General features: G+C 37.9%; 1 protein-coding gene and 1 long non-coding RNA gene across 5 annotated transcripts in view; both read right to left on the minus strand.

The window, feature by feature from the left end:
* Nucleotides 1-13,904: 13,904 nt before the first annotated feature.
* Nucleotides 13,905-17,200, minus strand: LOC139131789 (uncharacterized). The gene is made up of 3 exons (XR_011552192.1): nucleotides 17,118-17,200; nucleotides 16,905-16,997; nucleotides 13,905-16,222 (listed from the first exon to the last, which is right to left on the minus strand). It is a non-coding gene; the product is annotated as an uncharacterized lncRNA (long non-coding RNA).
* Nucleotides 17,201-20,712: 3,512 nt separating this feature from the next.
* LOC139131790 (inverted formin-2-like) overlaps nucleotides 20,713-26,786 on the minus strand; it is a 41,987-nt gene continuing 35,913 nt past the window's right edge. For all 4 annotated transcript variants that reach the window (XM_070698052.1, XM_070698049.1, XM_070698053.1 and 1 more), the window contains 4 exons: nucleotides 26,444-26,564; nucleotides 25,808-25,972; nucleotides 24,809-24,982; nucleotides 20,713-24,449 (listed from right to left, as the gene is read on the minus strand). In XM_070698052.1, the coding sequence (XP_070554153.1) occupies nucleotides 24,165-24,449; nucleotides 24,809-24,982; nucleotides 25,808-25,972; nucleotides 26,444-26,564 (745 nt within the window). In that variant the 3' untranslated portion in view covers nucleotides 20,713-24,164. The remainder of the gene's footprint in view (nucleotides 24,450-24,808; nucleotides 24,983-25,807; nucleotides 25,973-26,443; nucleotides 26,565-26,786) is intronic.

Here is a 26,786-nt window from a genome sequence, read left to right on the forward strand (position 1 = left end):
CAGGTTGGCTCCCCCGGCTGCCAACTCAGGACCGAATAGTGTATAAAATGCCTGCCAATCGTTCTCCTCTGTTACGTCCCTGGGTTTCATTTTGATACTTCCGTGAACGGTGTTATTGTAATTCTCGAGAAGTGTGGTAGAATAGAAAGCCATTCTCGTGTCTGTTTATATGTAAAGTATTTCCACATCATCGTCTTGAGGGTTCGATTAAAACGTTCAACGACGCTAGCTTTTTTGTCACTGTAGGTGTGAAACCAATGAATTCCCACCTCCTGGAGCCACCCCTGCATTTTTCGATTAGTAAATTCCCGCCCCTCATCTGTCTGAAGTTTGTCGGGCCTTCTCCCGGATTTCTTAATCACGTCTTGTAGCGCCTGCAACGTATCATCCGCTGTTTTTGACTGTATCGGTCTAGCCCATGCATATTTGCTTAGCACATCGATTACTGTTAGCATGTATCGAATGTTACGGTTCTCTTTTGCGAACGGGGGAGGGAATTCCACGAGATCCGCTTGCCATTGAGAGTCTATCGATGTTACAAAAACGCGCCGGCCCCTCCGGAACGCGCCACGAGTACGAGGTACCGGTTTATGTAGATTATAAGTTAGCTGAGTTTTTAACCACTCCTGCACCTCTTTCTTGTCACTTTCAGTCCGCTGGCCCGTGCTGCGTCATATAATTTTTGTACACCTCCAAAACCAGTTTTCGGGTTGTAATATAATTCTCTAAGAGTACCTTCGGCTTCAGCTTCCATAATTGCTATATTATACGAAAATTTTATGTCGTACGGATTCCGTAAACGAAATACTAGTTACTGAATGGCCTACTTTTCAATTGCTTGATTAGGCCCACGGCTTCCCGTTCTGACACCTCCATTCCATATTCTTTTATAATAGTTTTGTTGTCTATCTTGTTCGGTGTGTAAAATAGTACTAACATCTGTATGTTTTCCCTAAATGGTTTACTAATACTAGTATATTGTTGAGTCAGAACCCAGACAGATAATCCGTCATGTCTTGCGCTGAAACCAAGTTGGACTAAAACGTTACTGCGCTTCTTCATATCTTTGGACGAGGCGCAGTCATCGAGGATTATTAAAGTGTTCGTTCCAGCCCATTCTTTATGCACGTAGGTTAATGTATCATCCACTGCATCGAGTCCGACTGGAAATATAAACACATTATCATCGGTGAAAATGAATCTTCTATTATACGCTTTATTATTCATGAATGTTGGGCAAATGAATATCACATATTCGAATTTCCTTAAGTACGGACCGGTGAGGAGGTCCAACATAAATTCTGTTTTGCCAGAATATGTCGGTCCAGTTATAATCATGTTGAATGGTGGGGTTACGTATATTGACATTTCCTCTGGATCTATATACTGTAAATTAATGAATCTCTTCTAGTTCTTTTAAGTTACTGGTTCGAGTTAGATGAAACCCAGTCACATCGACAGCATCTGAATGAACTATATAGTTAGTGACTTTATTCCAGTACCTACAATAGTAATGAATATTGCTAAAGATAACAAACCAATTTTACCATATTCATGAATAGGGTCTGCAGATGCTGCCTGTTCTGGGGAGGGGAGGGGAGGCCCCCGAGTCGTGTCATTGTGAGGTGACTCTCCGGGCTCGTCCTGCCACTTCACAGGATCTCCCCCCTCCTCCCCTCCTTCCATCTCATGTATAGCACTTTCTCGAACTTCCGTGTTTATATCACCGTTCACCCCGAAGGACATAGATTCTGTGCGTATTGCAATTCATTATTATAACCTGAGATCGCCGGGCCCGAAAGGATGACCATCTCAGACGGTAATAGAAGTAAATTGGGCGAAACTGCCATATCAAGTTTGACACCAGTATTCATTATTGTGTCTTGATATCGCCTATAACTAATTACTTTGTCGTATTACGAATTTCATCTTCGAGGAGAACGCCGAATTCTTTTCGGACTTGCTCTGCACTGCCAGTATCACCCACTATGGTACTACGAATATTTGCTTGTGCGCCGAGTATGCAAATACATAGGCTTCAAGACTTTCGTTGAGGCGAGCGAGACCGGCCTTTGTTAGTCCCGAGTCTCCCTTCAGAGGAATGAAACTATTGTATTGTCCCTCCGATCCATCATTTCGGAAGAAATAATAGTGTGGTCTGTCTTTGTCGGCAGTACGTGTTTTTTCTTTCCAAAAATTGTATGTGATAGAAAACCCTCCGTCGGCGGAGAGGAAAAAGTCATGACCGTTGTATATAGCTTTTGGCTGTCGAACAGGCCCACGATTAGTGTAATATTCATATCCATAACCAAGACCTTTATTTTGACCTTTTCGATAACGAAAGTCGGACTTCGTTGGGCTTATATTTCCAATTCGTACATAGAAGTTCATATTGGACGAGATTGTACGGATTGTCGCCCGCTTTGAAGGTGGGGGTATCGTCTGGAAGTGCAACCTGCATTTCGTGAAGGATCCGACGTATTGTAAAATATACATGGAAACGGCAGAATGATCGTATTTGGGGCGGAAATTTCTTATCAAAGAGATGGGCGAATGATATACCACAACCAGTAGTGCTACACCATACAGCGAAATTCAGTTGCTGGTCCCAGTATTTCATCTTTGGGCTGCCCAGCCAGACATTACTTTCTTTCGCTGATCGATGAGTGATTACGTTATCTTTGAACACATCCCGTGGATGAAAAGTAAATTTATCTGTCGGCGTTACATATATTTCTAAGTCCATGAGAATAGGTTTTACTTCCCCCGTCCGGTTTGGAAGGAATCAGCATGCTGTACTGTCGGTACGCTCGTCTTATTCAATTGAAAAGCAACTGGGAATAGGTCTGTACTCATTATTCGTGTTTCTATATACATATAGATTTAAATGGAGGAGAATTTTCCCGGAATCCCTGTCGGAACGATTTCTTTAGGGGTACTAACATTCCAGACTATGTTAATACTTTATTTCGGATTCAGGTTTAAACGAATTTTTTATTTTTTACTAAGAATAGATAACATACTGCAAACAATGGAGAATTTAATAAAGTCATCGGCAGCGGCAAATATGGCAGCGCATTCCGAAGGGGCTTCGGCGCCTTCGGTGCCTTCGGACAATAATCAATCCATAATAGAGACAAAACGTGAAAAAATACTCTGTGTCATCGCAAGTGGTCAAAGTAAGTTATTTTTTGGTAAGGAGTTTACAGTTAGAGAAGTGGAAACGTGGAAAGATGAATTCATAACACGAGCCTTTAAAGTCTATGAAGCGAAATACAGTTCTCTTATAAGTGATACCATCACTCAAAGTTTCATAGATCTAGGAGCCCGTGCAATAAGTCAGGTAGTTCCAATCGATGATCGAGATAACTATGCCACTGATCTTAAAAAGGATTTTATTCTAACAGTGAAATAAAACGATTATCAGGACGGATAGCGTACACGTGGGGGCCCGTGATTGCTCTAATTTCCACCGGTTTAATTACGGGTAAACATTTAAATTTTTAAAAAATCGGGTTTAATATAGTACCTGAAATAAATGGATTCAACTTCGCCGACTCAGCAAACGACTCCGTCAGAAGCCCGCCGACGACCCCCACACCGCAAACGGAAACGACTCCGACACAGCGCAACATAGAGAAAGTGACGTTACCGCCGAAGCATCCAGGGAGAGTTGCTGCGGGCAAGAAATTAGCGGAATGGAACAGGCAAAACAGGGAGAAGAAACTAAAAGCAATGGAGGGGAATGGGGGGAGCGATGCGGTAGCAGACCTACCGCCTACAATGAAGAACAGTGTGATAATAATTCACGCTGGTATAATAAATGTTATCTTGTTTTAGGAATTGTGGGAGTTTCATTGACTGCATTAGGACTATATTGGGGGCGTGCTCGACATATTTGTCCCGTTCGGAAAGATCCTCCCCAGAAAGCGAAAAAAACAGAGCACGTAGCAGCTCCCTCCGGAACAGTTCCGACAGGGGAGGGGGAGGGGGAGGGAGGACCCAGCTCCTCTACATTGTATGAGATGGATTAACTCCCCATATTTTTTATTTTTATTTTTTATTTTATATACTAGTCAGCAATCATGGATATTAAAACAGTTGTAAACACAATGTACGATGGTATTGTAATCGCAGGACTTGCGATGGGATATCTTATGATCTCCAGCAAATTTCTGAAAATAGAGGTTGGCGATCCAAGTCGACCAAATTGACTCGATTGGCAAAATTAGGTGGTGCTACTGCTGCTGCGGTTGCGACCAAAGATCTCCTTGAACAGAAAAATATTATTCCTGCAGAACCTTATACTTCGTAATGGGCACCTTCGGAATAATAATAATATTCATCGAACATTTATACTTAGTAATATATACATACAACGTACAACGATGATCATTTGGATTGAAAGCAAAACAGGTGAACCTGTTACTGTTAATTTTTACCCTTGTATTGACACGACACAGTTTATGAAGATAAGACTGCTAGAGTGCGGACTATATAATTCATGGCATAACATAACATCGACGAATAATGTAATAAAATATCAAGAAGGTGACCAACCGAAGAAGACTAAATCAATACGTCCAGGTAACTACAATATCGATACGTTAAACAAAGCAATCGGGTTGAAGCAAAAAATTAATTTTGAAAAACATCTGCCGACAAACCATGTTTATCTAACTTTGGCTAAAGATATTAAAGTCTATTTCAATGCCACAGGTAGCTTCGCCAACGTCGTCGGCTTTCAGATAAACCTGAGAACAACCCAGTTATAAAAGTACTATGAGTCCGAAGAAAGTGGATTTCTTAACAGTCACTAAATATATAGTTCATTCAGATGTAGTCGATGTTACTGGAAATTATGTTTCATTTGGTTCGGGTGCCTCCGAGGATACATACAGGGGAAAGTATCGAACTGTTTACAAATACTTCCCATCCGGGATACGAGAGAAATAAGTGAAAAGGTTACTTACGATTTTAAAAACGGAGCAATTTCTATGCCATTGAGAAAAGGGGGAGATTACATGAATTCAATGCGTATCTGGATAACAGATCAGGATGGAAACATGATCGATTTCAAAACTGGCCAATTAGCTTTTGTATTGAATTGCTGTAGTCCCGAAGCGGGCCCTACCGGTGTAACCCTATCGGAAGATAAACCATCCCACGACCAATCCTCCAGCAATATAGATCATCTCATATTTCTTTTGCTCAGGACTGGGTTGATAATAATCTGAGAATTGAACTGCTTCGCCTTCGGAACGGCTTTGCACCGCTTCTGCTTCTTCCAGGATTTCTGCATCTGTATCTCTTAATTCTGCCGCAGCATGTGCGTCCTTTGCTTGATTTTCTCTTTCCCAATCAGCCTGTAGTAATCTTTTTTCTGACCAGACGTTGCGATCATGTTCAAATTTTTCTAATGCTTTATCATGTCGGACCTTTTCTTCAATAAGAGCATCACCATTACCGGAAAGCTTTTGTCCGATAATATTTCCTCCTGTGAATGCCGTTGCATTTAATACAGCACCGAGAACTGTCATTCCTATAGCTGAAGCCATGGTTGTGTATATTACAAGGTATTATTTTAATTTTCACTGTATATAGGTCCCTACGGAGTATGTCTGATCCAAGTGGCTTCGGTCTAGGTACAATTCGTATGCAAAATCTTGAGCTGAAGATCTGAGTGATGTTAAAGTTAACAATAATACTAAGATGGCTGCTAATCATAATAAGGATTACGTCCTTCGTTATAAAGACCGCGAAAAATATTTCGTTTTAGCCGCGGCGCCACCCCACGAACATGCTGTAGAATTTTCCGAACTTAAAGACATTGATGAAACTGTAATTGACGCCACAAAGGCTTCGAATGATCCTACTCCTTTTGCACTGACATGGGATTCGGCTAGTCAGAAATTCATGCCTTATAATGTACCACGTAACATCTTAGATATATTGGATAGTGAAATTGCAGGAGGTGTTGCTGAACCACCAGGAACTCCGAATGTGATTTATTTTGATAGCAATGTTAACAAATATAAGTTGTTAGATTTTCGTAGTTGGCTTACTCCTACGAATCCATACATTGCACTTCTTGGTATACCGATTCACCTTAAAATTAGTCCTCTTAATACAATAATGAAGGCAGATAATACACTAAGAAGGTGGATAAATAATGGGGAGAATTATTGTTCATACAATGCTAGCGGAGTTCCAGTTAGATTATTTTGGGACACAACTTTAAAGAAACTGGGCTTGAAAAGTGATGGGGAGGGGGCAGCTGAATTAAATTTACAGACAACAAATCAACAGATGACTGATAATATGAAAATACTTCAACATGGTACAGTTCTCATTAGGTGTGTAAAGTTAGCTACTGGAGATGAATTTGATGATTTGGTTGGATATTACGCTATGAAAACAGATAACAGAACATCTTGTGATATTATTATAAATATCGATAAAGACCGGGGAGGGGAAATGAGTATTGAATGTTTTGTTGGTGGGAATAGAGTAGAGAACGACTTAGGAACTACATTTGTACGTAGAGATAAAAGAGTGAACACTTTAGATATCAGTACCATTCATCTGAAACGTCTCATATTATTTGAAGTAATGGTCTTCCGACATATTTTAAGTTCAGAGGAAATTACTAAAATTTTATCTATCGGGTGAACAAGTTAACTAGAGTCGCTCAGAAAAAAATTCCACAGAAACCTATCGGAACGATTTTCTGAAAACTGTAGAATGACAGACATTGAACATGACATCACAAGTTACTAAGCAACTGGAACGGTATTGCGAAATTCCTGGAAAGTTCCTGCTGAAAACGTCCCGATAGGGGTATTGCGCAACATCCCTATGGTTCCGCTCGTTCCGACGACTCCAACATAGTGAAAAGGGGGCAGCCAGCAGATAAAATTCACAGACCCGCACCTTCGGAACTGTTCCGGTACGGGTTGAAGAGCAGACCGGCTCCGGTACGGCTCAGTCAGAATCTATCTAACAAATGAGAGAGAGAATAGAATGTCGTTCTGTTTTGCTCAGTGGGGGTGAGTCATAGCTACTGTATTGCGCAAGTTCCATTTGGAATGTGAATGACTCAGCAGGGAATTTCCCCGCTTAGTTCAGGACAATGCACTGCGCGTGAGTTCATATATAGGTCAGGGTCACACTTTAGTTACATGGATGGTTAATTTTTCCTTCGCTTCATGTAGATAAATGAATAAAATGGGGTGTAAAATTCTTACTTCATCCCAGTTGTCCACGTTTACTTTACTACTCCCGTTATTTAAAAATGTGCAAAGTCGCGCCTTCATGAGTGTCGAGAGACACTTGAGATTTTGAACGACGTGATCAGTCGTGTGTCATTATTGTCATGGCATTAATTTCAATAACGATAATCCCCCGATGGGCTTATCTCAAGTTTAAAAGCTTTACAAGAAAGTGTTTTTCAGTCCTGACAGTGTATAACCTAATCATGGCGATGACTGATGTTTTTAATATTTCTGCCTGTCGCACATATAGCGTTTGATTTCACTTTGACAAGCACTTTGAATGTGCGATCCCTGCTCGATCAGTCAGTCGCCGATTTTAACCAGATATGAACTGAAAATGCTCACGTGTTTCATACAGTTATGTGTAAATTTGAACCTTTGCCACATGTTTGCAACTTCATTGAAAGTATTATGATCAACATAATGAACAATAATCACCGCTGATTAATTCTCAAAGGTCATGAAGTATACAAATATGTAATTAGCTGAAATAAAAATATTAAAGTTCTTTGACTGCTGTCATTTATATAGCAAGTGTAATTACCGTTGGCCAGTCCTTCAAGCCATATATGCCGAGCTGTGAAAGCTCATTAGATATGCAAATTGTAAATTAGCTGACATGAAAATGTGAAATGACTTTCGATATTGTTTAAACAGGTATAATCATCAATGTTGTCATGTTTTGCCAACTTTGATCAAGTAATCCCAGTATATATCCCTAATAAGCAAAGTTCATTAAATATGTAATTAGGAATTGACTTAAGTAAAAATGCTTAATGATTGTCAATAATGTTGTATCATGGTATCTGCAATATATGTAGCAAGTTTTGTCAACTTTGGTCAGTCAATTCAGATATATATCTCTAAATAGGAAAGTTCATTACACATGCAAATTAGGAATTTGCTGAAGAGAAAATGATTAATGACTTTCAATAATATTGTATTACAGTTTCTGAAATGTACATAGCAAGTTACATCAATTTTGATCAAGTCAATTCAGATGAATATCCCTAAGTATGAAAATTCATTTAATATGCAAATTAGGAATTGGCTGAAGTAAAAATAGCGTCAATGACACTGTAGCTCCCATCCTGGACTATTTAGTGTTTGTTCTCTGGTCAGATATTTAAACATGTGTGAAAGGGATAAAGTGCATGAAGTGAAAATACTTAAATGAAATGTACTGGAGACAGTGAAATATGTTTAATGTAATTATTCAGAATATAAAATGGAAAAAATACAGAATTAGATATATCGAATACTGTGATACAACCATTAACTCAACAAGTCATTTACAATGACATAGTCCCCACTTGTAATAAGAGTACTAGTCTTGATGGGGCAGGAAAATGTGGTCATTAAGAAGTATCATTGGAGTGTATATGTTGAGATCTATGGGCACATAGGTCTATGTCGTTGTTCCCAATTTGAAACACATGAGGCATGTCTAAGTTACGGTTCTAAATCGGGAAAAAAGATCAGACCTCTAGCAGTATTGGCCAGCCAAGAAATACATATGCGCATTATAAATGAGGTACAAGATGTGACATCTTAAGGTCTAATATCCTATCAAAATTGGAGGGTATAGAACTTGTGGTTACTGAAATATGCATATATATGTATAATCAAGGTCAAAGGTCATCAAGGTCACATGACATTTTCAAAAAAAATTTTTATTCCTAATTAATCCCTATATGCCAAAAAATCAGATCTCTAGCTCTATTCGCTTGCCCAGAATTAGATGTGTACATAATTAATGAGGTAAAGCGTGTGTTGTCATAAGGTCTCCCATCCTACTAAATACAAAGGACATAGCACTTGTGGTTACTTATTTATTGACATAAACATATATTTTAGGTAAAAGGTCATCGGGGTCACATGACATTTGGTCAAAAAATTTCTCTCCTATAGTTATCCCTATATACCAAAAATCAGACATCCAGCTCTATTGGCTCGCTCAGAATGAGATATGCGCATAATTATTGAGGTACAGTATGTGGCGTCATAACGTGTCCCATCCTACCAAACATGAAGGGTGTAGCACTTGTGGTTACCGAGTTATGGAAAAATATGTATATTGGAGGTCAAAGGTCACCAAGGTCACGTGACATTTTGTCAAAAAAATTGTATTGCTAAGTTATCCCTATATACCAAAAATCAGACCTCTAGCTCTATTGGCTCGCTCAAATTTGATATGCGCATAATTAATGAGGTACATATGTGGCGTCATAAGGTGTTTCATCATACCATACATGAAGGCTGTAGCACTTGTGGTTACTGAGTTATGGACAAATATGTATATTTGAGGTCAAAGGTCACCGAGGTCATGTGACATTTTGTCAAAAAATTGTATTGCTAAGTTATCCCTATATACCAAAATCAGACCTCTAGCTCTATTGGCTCGCTCAGAATGAGATATGCGCATAATTAATGAGGTACAATATGTGGCATCATAAGCTGTCCCATCATACCATACATGAAGGCTGTAGCACTTGTGGTTACTGAGTTATGGACAAATATGTATATTTGAGGTCAAAGGTCACCGAGGTCACGTGACATTTTGTCAAAAAATTGTATTGCTAAGTTATCCCTATATACCAAAAATCAGACCTCTAGCTCTATTGGCTGGCTCAGAATTAGATATGTGCATAATTAATGAGGTACAGAATGTGGTGTCATAAGGTCTCCCATCATACCAAATATGAAGGGTGTGGCACTTGGGGTTACTTAGTTATGGCCATATATGTATATTTGAGGTCAAAGGTCATTGGGGTCACATGACATTTTGTCAAAAAAATTGTATTGCTAAGTTATACCTATATACCAAAAATCAGACCTCTAGCTCTATTTGCTGGCTCAGAATTAGATATGCAAATAATTAATAAGGTACAGGATGTGAATGTCATAAGGTCTCCCATCATACCAAATATGAAGGGTGTAGAACTTGTGGTTACTGAGTTATGGACATATACTCATATTTAAGGTCAAAGGTCATCGAGATCACATGACATTTTGTCAAAATATTTGTATTGCTAAGTTATCCCTATATACTTATTTTCACTTTGTTTAGTGTGATTAGATATTATTTTAGCTGAAAAAAGGGTCCAGGGAAAGTAAGGAAAATCCAGTATTCCACAGTGTAACAATTGGCTGAAATATAAAATTTCTTTCAGTCTCTAGAATCCGAAACCGAATCCGAAACCGAATCCGAAACCGAGTCTAATTTCAGCATCGTCCAGCCAGAGTGTAACGTGGGGATAGCGCCCTCAAACCACAGATACCGGCTTCCCATAGACTACCATGTATCAGAAAAATTAAAACTGTGATAACTTCATTAATATGCAAGCCACGCCCACCAAAACCTTTTCAGTTCTAGCCATTTGAATTCTTAAGATGTCTACCAAATTTGACTGAAATACGTTCAGCCGTTTTTGAGAAAATGGACCAACAGACAGACAGACACACAGACGGACAGACAGACAGACATCGCTGCGACATATGCCCACGTGTGTAAACACGTGAGCAAACCAGATATGAACTGAAAATGCTCACGTGTTTCATTATATATTGCATTTATGTGCAAGTTTGAACCTTTGCTACATGCTTTGCTACATTTAAAGTGTTATGATCAACACAATGAATTTCACCACAGATCAATTCTAAAGGTCATTAAGTATTCAAATATGTAATTAGCTGAAATAAAAATAACTAATTTCTTTGAGTACTGTCATTGTATCACAATATAGCATGTGTAATTACCTTTGGTCAAGTCCTTCAAGCTCTATATGCCAAACCGTGAAAGCTTGTTAGCTATTTATGCAAATTATGAATTAGCTGACATGAAAATGCAAAATGACTTTCAATACTGTTATAACCTGGTATAATGATCAATGTACACAGCATGTTTCGCCAAATTTTATCAAGTAAATGCCAGTATATATCCCTAATTTGGAAGGTTCATTAAATATGCATATTGGGAATTGGCTGAAAAAAATGTCAAATGACTTTCAATAATCTTGTATCATAGTATCTTTAATGTACATAGCAAGTTTTGCCAACTTTGGTCAAGTCAAAACAGATAAATATCGCTAATAAATGCGGGATATCGGACCGCAGGCGGGCGAAGATTGCATTATAAGCGCGCCAACCCAAACTCACTGCATGGACATCACATTTACGAAATTGAAGTCCAAAGTCAACTACGTCATTGTTAGAATAAGAGAGGTTTTCCATCACACGGGAGCATACCACCACAAATTTTGCACAGATGGCGTTGCACTGGCATTGAAAAAGGGTGCATGGGAGCATGGGAACGCGGGCAGTTTCCCTCGCTATGGGTAGGAAATGCATTGAGCAAGACACACTTCCGGGTTCGCAAAAAAACGAGGATCCCATTTACGGGGCGCTCAAATATAACTATTTGCTGTGATACATAGCAGAGGCGTATATGTTTGTGATGCTGAGAATAACATCAGTAAATAAATGACGGGTTTTAAAAGTTGACGTTTTTTGCGATGAAACAGACTTCTGAAGGTAGCTCGCTTGGGGAACACGTCATCCCGGCCGCTGTCCGCTTTGACCCCAGTAATTCACACTGGTTTTGGTCGGCCCCAGGTACCCAAGTCACTTCGACCCCGTCACACTTTTGCCTACACACTACGGGTTTTTTGGCAGCCAATTTGTTTCACGCGTAGTCGTCCTAATGAATTATTCATGAGCCCACTACGGCAGCGACACGCTGTCTCATGGACGTTGACGCCCGTCAGAAATATAAACGCTATTGCCGCCGTTTCACGCTAGCATTGTCCTAAAGATTCTCTAAATATATAGTATACATATACATGAAAACGTATATGTAAGTATTTTACTTACATATAAAATAAATTACGAAAATTCTGCCAAAATTATGCTGACACAGACAAGCGGTTATGTCCGAATCGCGTACAGCACCACTGCTAATTAAGCCCTGAAACCAATTCGTACAAGAAAAGTAAGGCGTAATTTTAAAATCGAAAACGATACGATTTTTGTTACGATGAACATCCGAACGACTGTGTCTTTTCTTTCATTTCGTGCGAAAAATGAAAAATTGAACCGGCGAGTTTTAGGTATTGCAAGTGTGGATGAATGATACGAAAATTCCCATAGTAAACAATGGTTTTTGCGCCGTCGTCGGTACCTTGTGGATCGCTTGCTTCAATTTTTTTAGTGTTTCATTCATAAATACAAAAATTCACACCTGAGACCTTGAGATGCCGTACTACAATCGTATCGTTTTCGATTTTTAAATATATGCTTAAATTCTTGTGATTTTACACTTGAACCGCCGTCTGTAGTTCGACAAAAAACACATTGCCCGCGCCTCATAGGAAAACAATGGCGTCTACTATCTGCAAATTCATGGCCGCTATCGTGCCGATCACTTGCTTCAATATATTTATTTCATCAGCTACGAATGTAAAAATCTAAATCCGTAATCTTTAGATGTCGTTCTACAATCGTATCGTTTTCGATTTTTAAATATTGGCTCAAATTATTGTATTTTTACATTTTTACCGCCTTCAATTTTCGGCAACACACATACTCGCGCCCCATAGAAAACAATGGGCGCTGATGATCTACCAGCTTCGCCGCTATCGTGCCGATCGCTTGTTTCAAAATATTTATTTCACCCGCTTTGAATGTAAAAATCTAAATCTATAATCTTGAGATACTGTACTACAAGGGTGTTATTTTCGATGTTTGGATATTCCGTTAGTTTCGTGTAAATTTACATTTTACTCTCGTGATTTGGCGACGTACGCGTATACGTTACTCCCTCCCTCCCGCACCCAGTATTATCGGCTGTAATTCTTCGCCGCTACCGTGCCGATCGCTTGCCTCAAGATACTTATTTCTTCAGCTATGAATGTAAAAATCTAAATCTATAATCTTAAGATACTGTCCTACAAGGGTATTATTTTCGATGTTTTGCTGTTGCGTTGGTTTTATTTAAATTTACATTTTACTGTCGTGATTCGGCGACGTAATTTATTACTCCCAAGCCCATACATTTACCGGCTGTGATTATTCACCGGTCCCGAATCAATCGCTCGCTTGGAGATTATTATTCCTTCAGCTATTGACTTTAAAAAAATACACAAATAATCTTGATGTTGTGCACTTCAATTGTATGGTTTAAGATTTTTGAAGTTTTGCTTTAATTTTTTAAAGTTTACATTGTTACAGACGCAAGTAATTCAGCGCCTTACATGCAGAATACCCTATAGATAACAACGGCGTTTTCACCGGCTGCAATGCTTTACCGACCCCATTTACATCGCTCGCCTATTTATGCTTATTGCTGCCACTATGTAAATAAAAAATTACACATATTATCTGGAGATAATATGCTGCCATTGTGTGGTTTTCGATTTTTGAATGCATACATAATTTGTTCATTTTTTGCATTTGTATTGCTGGTGTTCGGCGACATCAACATGCGTTGCGCGATATTGTAAACATTGGCTGTATAATCAGTCTGCAGGTGTATTTCAATAATCCGACATATCTTTGGAAGTATATCCCATTGCCAACAGTAACACGTATTGTCGGGATTATCGTACGAAAAAAGACTGCAAAAGTAAGACTTATGAATCTTCATCAGAATTGAACACATCATGATTGTACACGAGTATCAACCGTGAATGCACGTTGAGCTCGGCAGTTACACAAGCATGGTACGCTACATGCATAGCCCTACGAGTATGGCGACAGTGTCCGGCTTTGGCTACGCCGCTTACCGGAGGTGGGAGGCGGCGTAGCCAAAGCCGGACACTCTCGTCATACTCGTAGGGCTAGCTACATGCACTGCCGCGATGCCGATCGTATGCATTCCAAGGCCTATCCCGGAATTTGTTTCACAAACAACCTCAAAGGAGAGCAAACATACTTCTATGGACAATGACGAACACGTTTCTTGGCGAAGCAAAATCAAAACAGTGCAGAAGTACATGAAGTAGGTCATGGCCTTGGACTCTGTGCACGAACCTGATTGGACACTTCAATACCTTTGACCCAAAGTTATTATTCATCAGCACTTCCATGCCATGAGGCTAGGTAGAGAACGTATGTACTCATTTCTGGTGATCGAGCAGTGAGGGAAACAATCAATTACCAAGGATAAAGCTAATTTGCTAAACGATATTTTATCTTGAATAGTGAGTTGAATGAGTAATAAAATATCATATTTTTAATGTTCAATACGAGGTTGAAACACGGAGGGACCGTGGTTGAAACCAGAGCTATCCAGCTGTAGCCAACCTGGACAAGCACATTTCACAGCGCCCTCAAACAGTCGATTGTTTTCACTTGTCATACGCGGCGTAACAGAAAAATTAAAACTTTCATAACTTCATTAATATCCAAGCCACGCCCACCAAAACCTTTTCAGTTCTAGCCATTTGAATTCTGAAGATGTCTACCAAATTTGACTGAATTACGTTCAGCCGTTTTTGAGAAAATGGACCAACAGACAGACAGACAGACAGACAGACAGACAGACAGACAGACAGACATCGCTGCGACATATGCTCACGTGTTCACACGTGAGCAAAAAATCAGCCAGACATTATATTCTTAAAGAAACTCAACGATGTAAAGATTACAAATGCCTCATTCATATTTTTACAGTGTTTGACAGTTTTTTCCGTCAGGGACGTCATGTACTTTATTAGCCGTTCGCTCATATCGTGAAGCTTCCCTTCGATCGATGCTGTAGCTCCATGCATGCTCATACACAGGGCTGCGCCGTTTACACTCAAGTGGAGATCGTATCGCGCTTTTAGCAGTGACTTTGATCACAAATCTTCATTCGATCAAGGTGAATTTAGTACTGATTTTCGCAAGTCTCAACCCTCAAATACGCTCTCACTTTGATTGTGAGAGCCCTCACTTCAAGCCCTCACATTTGCTCGCACTTCGATTGTGAGAGCCCTCACTTCAAGCCCTCACATTCGCTCGCACTTTGATTGTGCTGGCCCTCACTTTGGCCCCGCACTTGTCGATTTCCGGCACCCTTACATACCTGCAGGAAAACTTTGCCGTAATCTGCAAAGTATTAAAAAAAATTCATCAAGAGGTTCCAGAGACCTTGGTCGACCTAACTTATTTCTGTGGAAATTATTCCTGGTACCTGAATTATCCATGTTACATTTCTCATTTCCAGTTTTCCAGTATCTGACATTCTCTCCATTTTCTCCTGTATCTAAAAATTCAAAAACATCTAGGAAAGTCTTGGTATCAGGAAAACCAGTATAGAAAGCTATATCATTGTCGGAATCTAAAAATCTGTGTACACTAAAAGCAATCTGACAGTGCTTTTCATCCACAGCTATTATTTCATTTTTTAGTTCAGTTATTTCATTTCTGACCTTCATTAATTCCTTTTCATAACTGTCTTTGAGAATTTCAATTTCACTCTGCAATTTTTCTATGTCTATGTCTTTCTGTAGATTATCTTGTTTCAACTTCTCTATGTTCAGTTTATGTTGCATGATCAGTTCCTCAGCATTTACTGTGTCACAGGTATTTTGACACTCCCTAGGACTGTTTTTGTTGTCACTGTGTCTTTAACAGTTGAGTTTGTGGATTCAGCTCTCCATTCTACAGGCGTTTTCCTATTCTGAATCAGATTGGTCCACGCAAATTGTGATGGCACCGCACTGTTACACAAGAGTCTCTTTCTTGTTAGTGTGTATCGGAAGTCATCTTCCTTGAAATGTAGGGAACAGACCTTGGTACTTGAAACAGCTGCATTGGGATCTCGCCTTATTGCATGACGCCATTTCTTCACGAGGTCTGTATCGCGTGGGAAATTAAAGAAAGATACCTTGTGACCAGAAACTCTCCGGTAACCCTTACCAGTACAACCAGGAACACAGCAATTAAGGGGCATGTTTCAAACCTCCCTGTGGAAAAAATTCCGAGTTAGCATGTTTTCACAGCGATTACATACTACCACAGTCCCTCTATCCACTGTCGCTTGATGGACATCAAGAAACAACGTCAAAATGATCTGAGCATAAATGAACATAAACGTGACAGTGTGGCTTAATCCCGGCTGTTTCTAACAGCATATTCATGTCATTGTTAGGCCTGAGTCTGTATTTACCTGATTTACGTAGTATAAACAAATCCATCTCTTCAAATGTATCAAGAACTGCAGTCGAGAAAGTCAGCAACTTATTGTACAATTTAATTCCGTACTTTCGTGTCCTCAACCATTGACTGTGAGGATGATCGAGGCACCACCATCAACGATGCCTCAACGATGTTCAGATTTATCCGATTTAAGTTTACAAAACCGGGTATACAGGGGATGTAATTACACTAGAGAATATTTATGGTGTTTCACTTTCTATAAGCGTGCTCACATGTTGTTGTCAACCTGATATTTCGTGATCCAACGCATGCATTCACGAGCTCCGACAGTGGTACAACGTCAACCATTTCAGCTGCAGACGACAACGTCTCGCGACCGGTCGCGAGAGAGATGACAAACATTTTCTGCACACAGTGGCAAAAGTGCGGTTAACCAGCATGACAGCCCTATCTTGGAATGTTAATGTAGAGAAATGTTGAATACCTTACCTTTCTAGAAAAATTTCTCAGGTAGTTCTGCTGTAACACCGTCAATAGTTCTTAACTTCGTGCGCTTTGTTTACCTTCTCCAGCTGACAGGACCTACTTCGCTGATCACTGCGTCTCACGTGACTTGACTAGACGCAGCACGTAGTAAGACGCAGATACCGGCAAACCGCCATTTGAAATGCTTGTCACTGAGGCGGGGACCAGCCAAAGGACCTACTGACCTCGCTTTCATTACGCTTTCGTTCGGTAAATGACGTCATAATTAAAGGACGCCCTCTTTATGAAAAGGGTCTATTCTTTTGTTCTGCCAAAGAGTACAGGTAAAGTACCATTTTTTGTTTATGGCAACGCCAAAATAAATCTGCACAGTAGGCATCCTATCATCATACATTTTCTTTCGACTCGTTAGTGTTGACGGCCTATATAGCAACAACACGTGCTTTAAGCCCAGTAATGCAAAACTCAAAAGTTCTTGGACCTTACAATATAGGACAATGGACACAGACTTTACCACAGGGAACTTAGTAATCTTGTTGTTGTTGTTGTTGTTGTTGTTGTTGTTGTTGTTGTTTATTGTTGTTGTTGATTGTGGTGATGATGATGATGACGATAATAAAAAATATTAAAAAACAATGTCTCATTCCTTGCTGTTGTTTGTCGATGTTGTAGATAATTGTAAAAGAAAACTGTAATCGTGATCAAAAAACGACGTAGGTCGCCCAACGTCACTCCCGTCCTATTGTATAATAGGACGGGAGTGACGTTGGGCGACCTACGTCGTTTTTTGATCACGATTACAGTTTTCTTTTACAATTAGCTACAACATCGACAAACAACAGCAAGGAATGAGACATTGTTTTTAATATTTTTTATTATCGTCATCATCATCATCATCATCATCACCACAATCAACAACAACAACAATAACAACAACAACAAACAACAACAAGATTACTAAGTTCCCTGTGACTTTACAACGGGGTCGAACGACTATTTGATTAGGATCTTTTATAGTCATTGTGTCAATGTGTGCCTATAGGGTAGTGTCTATAGCCTGGACTGGACTATGGTCTTGGACCTATAGCTACCCTTTCATAAACTACTTATAAACTTTCAAGCAGTTCGCCCACTCTTTATCTTTTAACTGCCATGCCAACTAGATCCCCCGATTAGTTCTACAACCGATTGCCGAGGATTATCGCCCTGATAAACATCTCGAATTCAGAGGATAGAGGAAGTCGGACTCTAAAATTTCTACATTTCAGTAGAATAATTTTCACAGTACGATTTACTTTTGAGTTCTATCATAACGAAGTGAGTTGATACACATCAAGCTAATGTGCAGGATATTGAGTTTCTTTATATAAAATTACGACAAAGACTTTCCGTTAGACATGTACTAAAACTCAGATCGGATGTACACCAAGGTGATTATGTACAATGGCATTTTAAATCCACAAAATTAACTGATGATAGCGATATGTATTTTAAATACAAGACTGATTTACGGAAAATATTTCACAGCTTTGTAAATGCCTATACTTGAAGTTAGGCAGAAGAATCTTTACATGTAGATATACAGAAATAAGTAATGTTTTCATTGTATATATATATATTCAATGATTGAAAACACATCGGCGTTTATTTTTATATTTTTATTGATCTGTATATACTAATTATTATTTATTTATTTATTCAATGCAATAAAAGGTGATGCAAAGATCATCGTCGGGCTAATTAGAAGAATAAAACTTTGTGAAAAACACCTTAACAAAGGTGAAGCAAAGCTGTCACCGAAGGCACAGACAAATATAGACAGTCTATATAGACTATCTATATTTGTCTGTGCCGAAAGGGATTTCTTTTGGGCTTCTCGCCGTATACCTCTATGATATGGATTTTCCTCCTCAATATGCCGATGTAGATAATGTCACAGTTAATCATAGTTAAGGTTTTATGCTATTGTAAAGAACTTTAAATACAGATTACTGTTGGCACGGTTTCTGTTTTACTTTCATGCGTATTACAGTTTTACAGTTTTAGGTTTAACAAGGATGGAGAAATGCCGTTTCTTAGACATATGAAACAAAACTTTTGACCGCAAGGACAAACCATGTGTTTACAAGCCGTTTCGTGTTCAATCAACAGGCCGCAGCACAGGTCGAGTAGGCATTATTTGTGATGATTTTTCCTATTATTATGATAACAAATGATTATGAATATTAATAAATTATTAATATGAATGTTACAGAATATTAAATTTTTTTTACAAACAATGTCGTCTACTTTGTGTAGATACCGTCTGGAAACCCCATTGTTGTGATAATTATGATTATTAATAAATTATGATTATGATTATTAAAATCATATTTTACACATTGTAATCTGCTTATGTGAACAACCTCTGGAAACCCTTATATACAAGTAACACCATTGCCCAGGTTCAGTCTACGGCGAGAGTCACACTGTGCAGTAGCCGGGATGCTTTGCTTGCCCACGAAGGTAGTGCGTAAGGAAAGTAGTACCCGAGTTTGATTTTTTCCTACATGCAGCAATGCTTGTTTAACTTTAGATTAAGATGTGAAAGATACGCATAAACAGTTTTTTACTCCTCGTGATGTGTAAATTCAGGCGAGGAGATAGCTTCAGAAAATGATTTCCCTTCAAGGAAACAGAGAGTCGAGTACTCGGCCGTGTGGGGCGTTTTTCGGGCACCTGGACCAAAAAAAAGGTTCGCCGGAGTGGTCAAAGTTTCCAAAATCTGCCAAAATTTCTTGTTTTTCTCTCTCTTGAAATTTGAATAACTTAACGCGCTTTGAAGTTCAAGCTTTAATTCAAGCATGTAATTGACCTTTTCTCAACGTATAATCGCCTAGCAGGTGAATTATTGGCAAAAGCTTCCAGAGCCAGGTTAACTTTAATGTAGTATGCACCCCAATGAAAGACTTCAACTTTTGTTCACTTTCCTCAAGGAATATTTCAATCATTCTCTTTCGAAATCAAAATAAAAATTGGGGGTCAGCTTGCAAACTTTGGTACTAGAGAAACAAAATTTCCCAACATTTACCAATGTTTTAAATTCAAACTGGCCACCAACTCTGTGTCATTTAGTAGTGAAACTGTCTGGCATCGGCTCAATATTTCCCCCGATTAATGGGGACCAAAAACAGCAAGCATGGCCTGCATTGAACGTTTTGACTCCAGTGAACTTGTGTTATCACTGAACCTACGTGACCCTAATATCAATTCTTAGTGCAGACGATTGTTTGTTGGTTGGTTTGATATGTTATGTTGTATTTTTCTGGGTTTTTTGTGATGTCTAAACTTTTTTTTAAAGTCAGTTGTAACGTTGTGGAGCTAAATTCACTGTAAGCCGGATTGCTTTGCTTACCTACGAAAATAGTCGGTACGGAAAGTAGCTGCGAAGCAAATTTTTTGTCAAAGATGATAAGTATTTAATCATCACATCATGTGCAACTTCACACTTAAATTACTTCCGATGTTCAGTTAAAAGTCTACAGGCTATTTGGACAGCACAAACATGAAAATATTGATACGGGGATGTATCCAAAACATCCTGTTGGGGAGATTTTATTGCAATGAACTGACTCAAACAAGATTGGACTGCGAGCATACCTTTTATTTATGATAGTTTTCATGATATAAACTCATTATTTCTGAAAACAATCATTCATGTCATGCAACTTTTATAGTTCATTGAAACAGATTGTTTTACAAGTATGTATAAAATCATGATATCACAAATCAAACAAAAATAAATTACATTATATTACAAGAGAATAGCTGTTAAAATATTGAACTTCATCTGAAATTAATTTTTCTGAAATCAGCATGTAAATATCAAAAGAGAAGCAAATTTTAATATTGCACATTACTATTTACGCTCTCAAAGCATGTTGGTTCATTGATGCAGTTTACTGCTGCTGAAAGATTCCACATACAGACTTGCGATATATATTTGTTTTGGAAAATTAACAAACATTAACTAGAAGTAATTAGAAGGAAGGCACTTTTTGTGTGTTCATACTGTAAATTGCATTTCAACCTCTTAAAGAGGCACTCCCACTTTGTAACATTTTTAAAACACATTTTAAATGCCAACGGTCGATATTTGACTTGGGGACTGCGCACGGATCGCGAGATATCGATAAAAACATGTCACTTCCCGAGCATATTTTTCACATCCCGAAGTTTTACGATCGTTCTAATTTTGACTCGAAATCCCCTGAAGGTTTGTTGTTGTGCTGATTGACGATATTCTAGGGAGTCTACAATAAGTTCGAACGAGGCAATAATTTACTTCCCACTGCAAAGACTTTATATACAGCATTATGCCTTTACCTCAGGTAAGTTTTAAAAACTTCTCCTGAGTTTTTGTCGTTTTCATTATTCTAAATCGGTTGTATTATATTTTTAACCAATATCACATAAACATCAGTTTTTACATGTCAAATATTAGCCGCCTCTGATGACTACATTTTGTCGTCTGCCACACAGTACGCCGCGCGCGTGGTATGCGCGCGTGGCATGCGTCTATGCATACCACGCGGCGGCCGCTATGTATCAACCGCACGTAACTGTGCTAGTCACCTTTGCGAATTCTGGTGGAATCAGCAAAAATTGTTTTTCGTTTTTACGCCAAGTCAGTAAGACTCAGCTTTCTCCCACAGGACATGAACGATCACCGACGCCAGTGGTACTGTGGCGTACAGCAGTGTCAGCGTAGACTCGTACTCCATAGCTTAGTTGACAATGGGCCCAGTGCCGAACGTTCGATGTTCGGAAGCTGAATTTAGGTGGGCCACCGGAATTCAAACTTTTACTTTTTTGAAGACATGTTTTAATAGATATCTCGCGATCCGCGTGCAGTCACCTCGTCAAATATCGACCGTTGACATTAAAAAAATGTGCTTTAAAAATGTTACCAAGTGTTAGTGTCACTTTAAAGTTAAAAGTAGGAGATAAATTTGGTGTGAGGCATTGGCGAGAAGTAATCACTAAGTGCACACACTTGTAGCAGATGGAAAATGGGAATATGTGCGCCCTCAAAGTTTAAAAAGTTTCCAACTTTTGTTTTGAGTACTTTAATTTCCACAAAGTGATTTTAGTACTTGTAGCTTAAGACATAGAAGTACATATACAAGTTGAAAATCTTCCCTACATATCGTCAAAGTGTTGAAAATTAAAATAGAATTTGTGCTTATTTGCTTTGTTTATAATCGTGGAGATGTTCAAAAACTAGCAACACACATAAAACAAATACAAAACCTACAAATTTTTACACCAGGAGATGACAAGAATTTTACATTGGAGATAAAATGACAGTGACAAATGCAACCCCCTCGTCCACGGCCAAAAATCAACTATCCAGCTAGATGCTTGACAAGTGAGCATGTGTCAATTGACATGTGACACAAAAAGTTTATATTTGTATCAATTAGCATTTGGAAATGAAATTAAAATTAATGTCCAGTTTATGGGTTATATTTGGTTTGCATAACACTTTAAATACCATTTAAATGTCCACGTCATCAGTACTCTTTGAGTATAATCCTTAAATCTCTATTAGCAACAAGTTTTATGTATGTTTTCGTATTTTTTTTTGTTTTCCACATACAGTTTCTTGTTCTACTCCAAAATCATGTCAAATAACCAGTATTTAACTTGTCCTACAACCTGTATGCATTTTTGTAACATTCAATGTTACAGTCTACATTACAATTTTAGTCAGGAGTAGAATTCATTTTGTCAACACTAACACTTAAGAGTGATCACAGCCAAGGCTAATACCACTTTGTATCTTTGACATACATGGGGAGACAATAAAAAATAACTTGGTTTACAGAATAAAAATAATAAAAATGTATAAAAAGTTACTGCTATTGTCTCTCTATTGTATTAATTAGAGTATACAATTCATGCCTGGCAGTAGTATCTATATACATATAGGTAACAGTGAAACAACCAAAAACCTTCGAAGTACTTTTCAACAATACATCAAAAGAGCAGCTGCATACAATCTTGCTGGTTTAAAAAAAAGACAGAAAGCAAAGCACATTAGCCTCATTCATAGCATTGCAAATTCACTATATTCAGCCTTTTGAAGGAGTTAGAAATGTGGACTATGATACACAAAATAAAGCCTGACATTGAAGAATGTAAATAAATTTTTTTTTGCATAAATTGTTAGTACCGTAATGTAATGATGTTACAATTGTAATTTAAGCGTTTTGATATATATGATGCATCAAAAACTTGTACAAAGAAAACTTTAACAACTGGAATAATTTGATGCAGAGAACAAGTTTAAGGGGACGACAGCTGTCATAATTCTATTTTCTAGGAATTCTCATCTGTGGATATGATAGCATCTAATTCTATAAGCTTGTTAGAGTGCTTATGTGGCTACTCCAGAATAAAAAGTATGACAAGGTGGTTATGTGATGGTAGTACACAAAAAACTCACATTTACAAATACCTACAGGAATACACATATTTTTATGCACATTTGTGCATGTGATTTGTTTGTACTGCCTTTCTTGCAAATTCCAGATTTCTTTCAAAGACCATGCATATCAAACAGCAGCCATTCAAATTTGTCCTGATAATGTTGTACAGTTACTATGCAAGGTACCCCTAAAACAAGCTAATTATGACATTCAGTGAAAATGGATTCACTATTCTAAAGATTTGCCAGAATTGATTTGTGAATTGAAGTTAAATGATACAATATGTATGCATGTGAGCTACACCATTGTTTAAACATTTCAAACACTGCACAATGCATCATGTTTCAACAACGGTTAACATTTGAGATGGAAAGTATTTGCTACTTCCGTAAGCAGGACATTGTCCCTGTATGATATTTTGGCATTCTCCTTCAACGGTATAAGCTGCCAAAGGTCAATGGTCCTTCTATATGTCAATTGTGTAGTGTGAGGGCGCCATCCTGTGAGTAAGTAATGCAAACTCCTTTCAGAGTGATACTATGAACAATCTGTCACAAATATGCTCTTTACTCCTTAAAGACTTAATAATTGTTGTCTCCTTAAACTAGCATACAGGATTCTTTTTCAAATTATGACAATCTACTGTCTCTCAGACTTTTTGCAGTTAATAAATGTTTGTATTTGTGTTTCTTGAAAAGCAAAAAGCCAGGCTAACTGATAACTGTGGGTTTGAACCTAGATTGACAATGTTACCATCTGGATGGTTCTGTGACAAGACTATATTGTATCTTCACCTTGTGATGGCGCTAGACTCTATCTTCACCTCTCTATTAGCATCCATCTCCAGAGATTTTAGCCTTCCACTTCTCCTTGAATTCCTTGCCCTCACTCGCCTTTTACTTCCATCCATGACAGTCAGGTCATTGCTGTTTTCAGAAGCCTTGCCAGAGCCAGCATTCATGCTCCCTGTTAGAAGATCATCAAGTGATTTCTTTTCCTGTTCTGGTGTCGATGCTGTGCCAGGTTTTCGTTTGTGTTTCTGGCTTAGTCGTCTTTTCTTACTGTCGTGAAAACCCTGCAAAATGAAAAAATATACATGTTTACAACGTGTGTATCAATGTATATGTGAATAGCTTGTTAGTAAAAAGAACAGAAGTTTCTGAAAATTCATGATTTTGTTAGCAATGACCACAGAGAAGTGTTCCATGTAAACCTTTGCTGGGTCCTAAATAGTACAATCACACTTGAGTTATATAAACTTTGCAATATTACAGGACAATGAGTCTCATTTCAAATGTCCACATTATCTTGGTGATGTTGAGAGTCAAGTTACCATGGAAACATGACTGAACAGTGATTCATTAATATAGCTTTCCATGATACTTATCGTGAAATCACCATAGAATGCATTAGTGATAGGAGGTTTCTAGTTACCTTGGCGATATCATTCAACAATGAGTCAATGATACAAGATTCTTCATCCGATGAAGACAACTCAGCTGCTTTCTTCTGTTTCATCTTTTCTTGTTTCTTTTGCTCCTCCTTCAGTTTCTGTTGCTTTTCTCTCTCAAGGGCCTTCTCTTCTTGAATCTTTCTCAGTCTGTTTTCCTGAAAACGTTCAAGTGTGATGTTATAATTGGTAAAAAGGAGGAATATTCACTGAAGTAAACTGTAGTCAATGTAGTATAGTAAAGGTGTGTAGAGTTTGAAAAGACCAATGTTATTTATCTGCAATGAGTTTTTTGTGACATTTAGTTTCACTATAATCATAAATCGTAAGAAAGATTATTATTGAATTATAAAATCAAGAGTCATCACAAAATAACATTTCTTTCACTGTAAATTTAAATATTCTATGTGTGATGTACCTTATTTCTACAATTTTGTAGGACATGGATGTCATTTGTACAAAATGAAAATTTTCCATAGAAAGGTATTTATTTATTTAAACACTTTCAATACAACCACTGGACATATTTAAATTTAATAAAATTATTCTTGTTTCTACTGAGAATCAACTAAGATATTAATTTGTCTCAAAACTCAAAGAAAGTTACTGTCAAAATATGATGAATTGAATTGGTCAATGTTCATTCTCTTACGCCAAGAAAAGCTTGGAAGTTTCTGCAATGATTTAACATAACCTAAAATTGATCGATTGATGTGACATTTGTTCTGCCATATAGAATTGGCATTAATGTTCAAAAAAATATTGATACAACTGTAGCAGGTCAGATAAAGGCTTTTGAACTGTATGTGGATCATGGATGCAGCCAGCCATCTTTTTGAACTTTACCTGCATGATGTGAAAGTCTTTGTAATCAAATTCTTCACTCAGTACCATTTCAAATGAATATGCAGTACGACCTTGAATTTAAATCTCATTTCGATGAGACTTGACATTCAAAATGTCCATCAACTTCAACATCTTACCTCTCTACTCTGCTTGACACAGTTTGTGAAGTTGTTGATGACTGAGAACAATTCTTCCAGTTTGAAACTTTTCTCATCTTCACAGAAATAGCTAGCTAGGTCAAGGGTAAGCTGGTTGATTTCTTCCAGGAATTTCTCCAGCTGTTGACACTCCTCGTTAGCTTTCTGGATATAAAGTAATTCACATGGAACATGACTAATTTTATATAAAATACTGAATAAATACAAAAATATGAGTAAATAAATAAGGAAACAAACAAATATACAAACAAACATAAATAAACAAACAAGTATATAAATAAATAAAGCTTCCTGGGTGTAAATTCATATGGATCATGACTAAGTTTATGTAAAACAGTAAATAAATACAGAAACATAAATAAATACACAAATAAACCAATTAAATAAAAAAATGAGTAAAACAATAATGAAGATACTTACAATATTGTTTTCATTATCTATCTTTCCAACAAAGTGACATAATTAATTCTATCAATCTTGAATTATTCTTGAATATATCATAACTCGTTGCAGTTTCTTTATCATTATCAGTTGTAAACGTCCTACAGCTTGGCACTACAGCAAGCCTGAAAATCCATGGCAGTGAAATATTTTTCAAGTGTCAGTTTTGCTCACCTCAAGGAAAACACTCATTTGTTTTTGAAGGTCTTCTTCAGACGATGATAATTGCTCTTGTATTTTCTTAAGTCTCTTGGACAGATCATTCACGTCTGTTGTGAGAGACTCCAGTGAATATCTGAAAGATTGAAATGAAAGAGGATGTCAGTAAATGACTCAAATGACCGTAAAATATCAGTCAATCTTCACTGAAAGTTAATTAATGCATCTTCTCTTTCAGAAAATCATGGACAATCGGTGTAACCTGGGTCAGTTTGACTGAATTGGATCTTCACTGTAAGGTCAATAATATGAGACTTGATTTGATTACAGTAACATCAAAAACACCTACCAGTACTCA

This window comes from Ptychodera flava, chromosome 4, assembly GCF_041260155.1.
Source record: "Ptychodera flava strain L36383 chromosome 4, AS_Pfla_20210202, whole genome shotgun sequence".
In the NCBI taxonomy this organism is placed as follows: domain Eukaryota; kingdom Metazoa; phylum Hemichordata; class Enteropneusta; family Ptychoderidae; genus Ptychodera; species Ptychodera flava.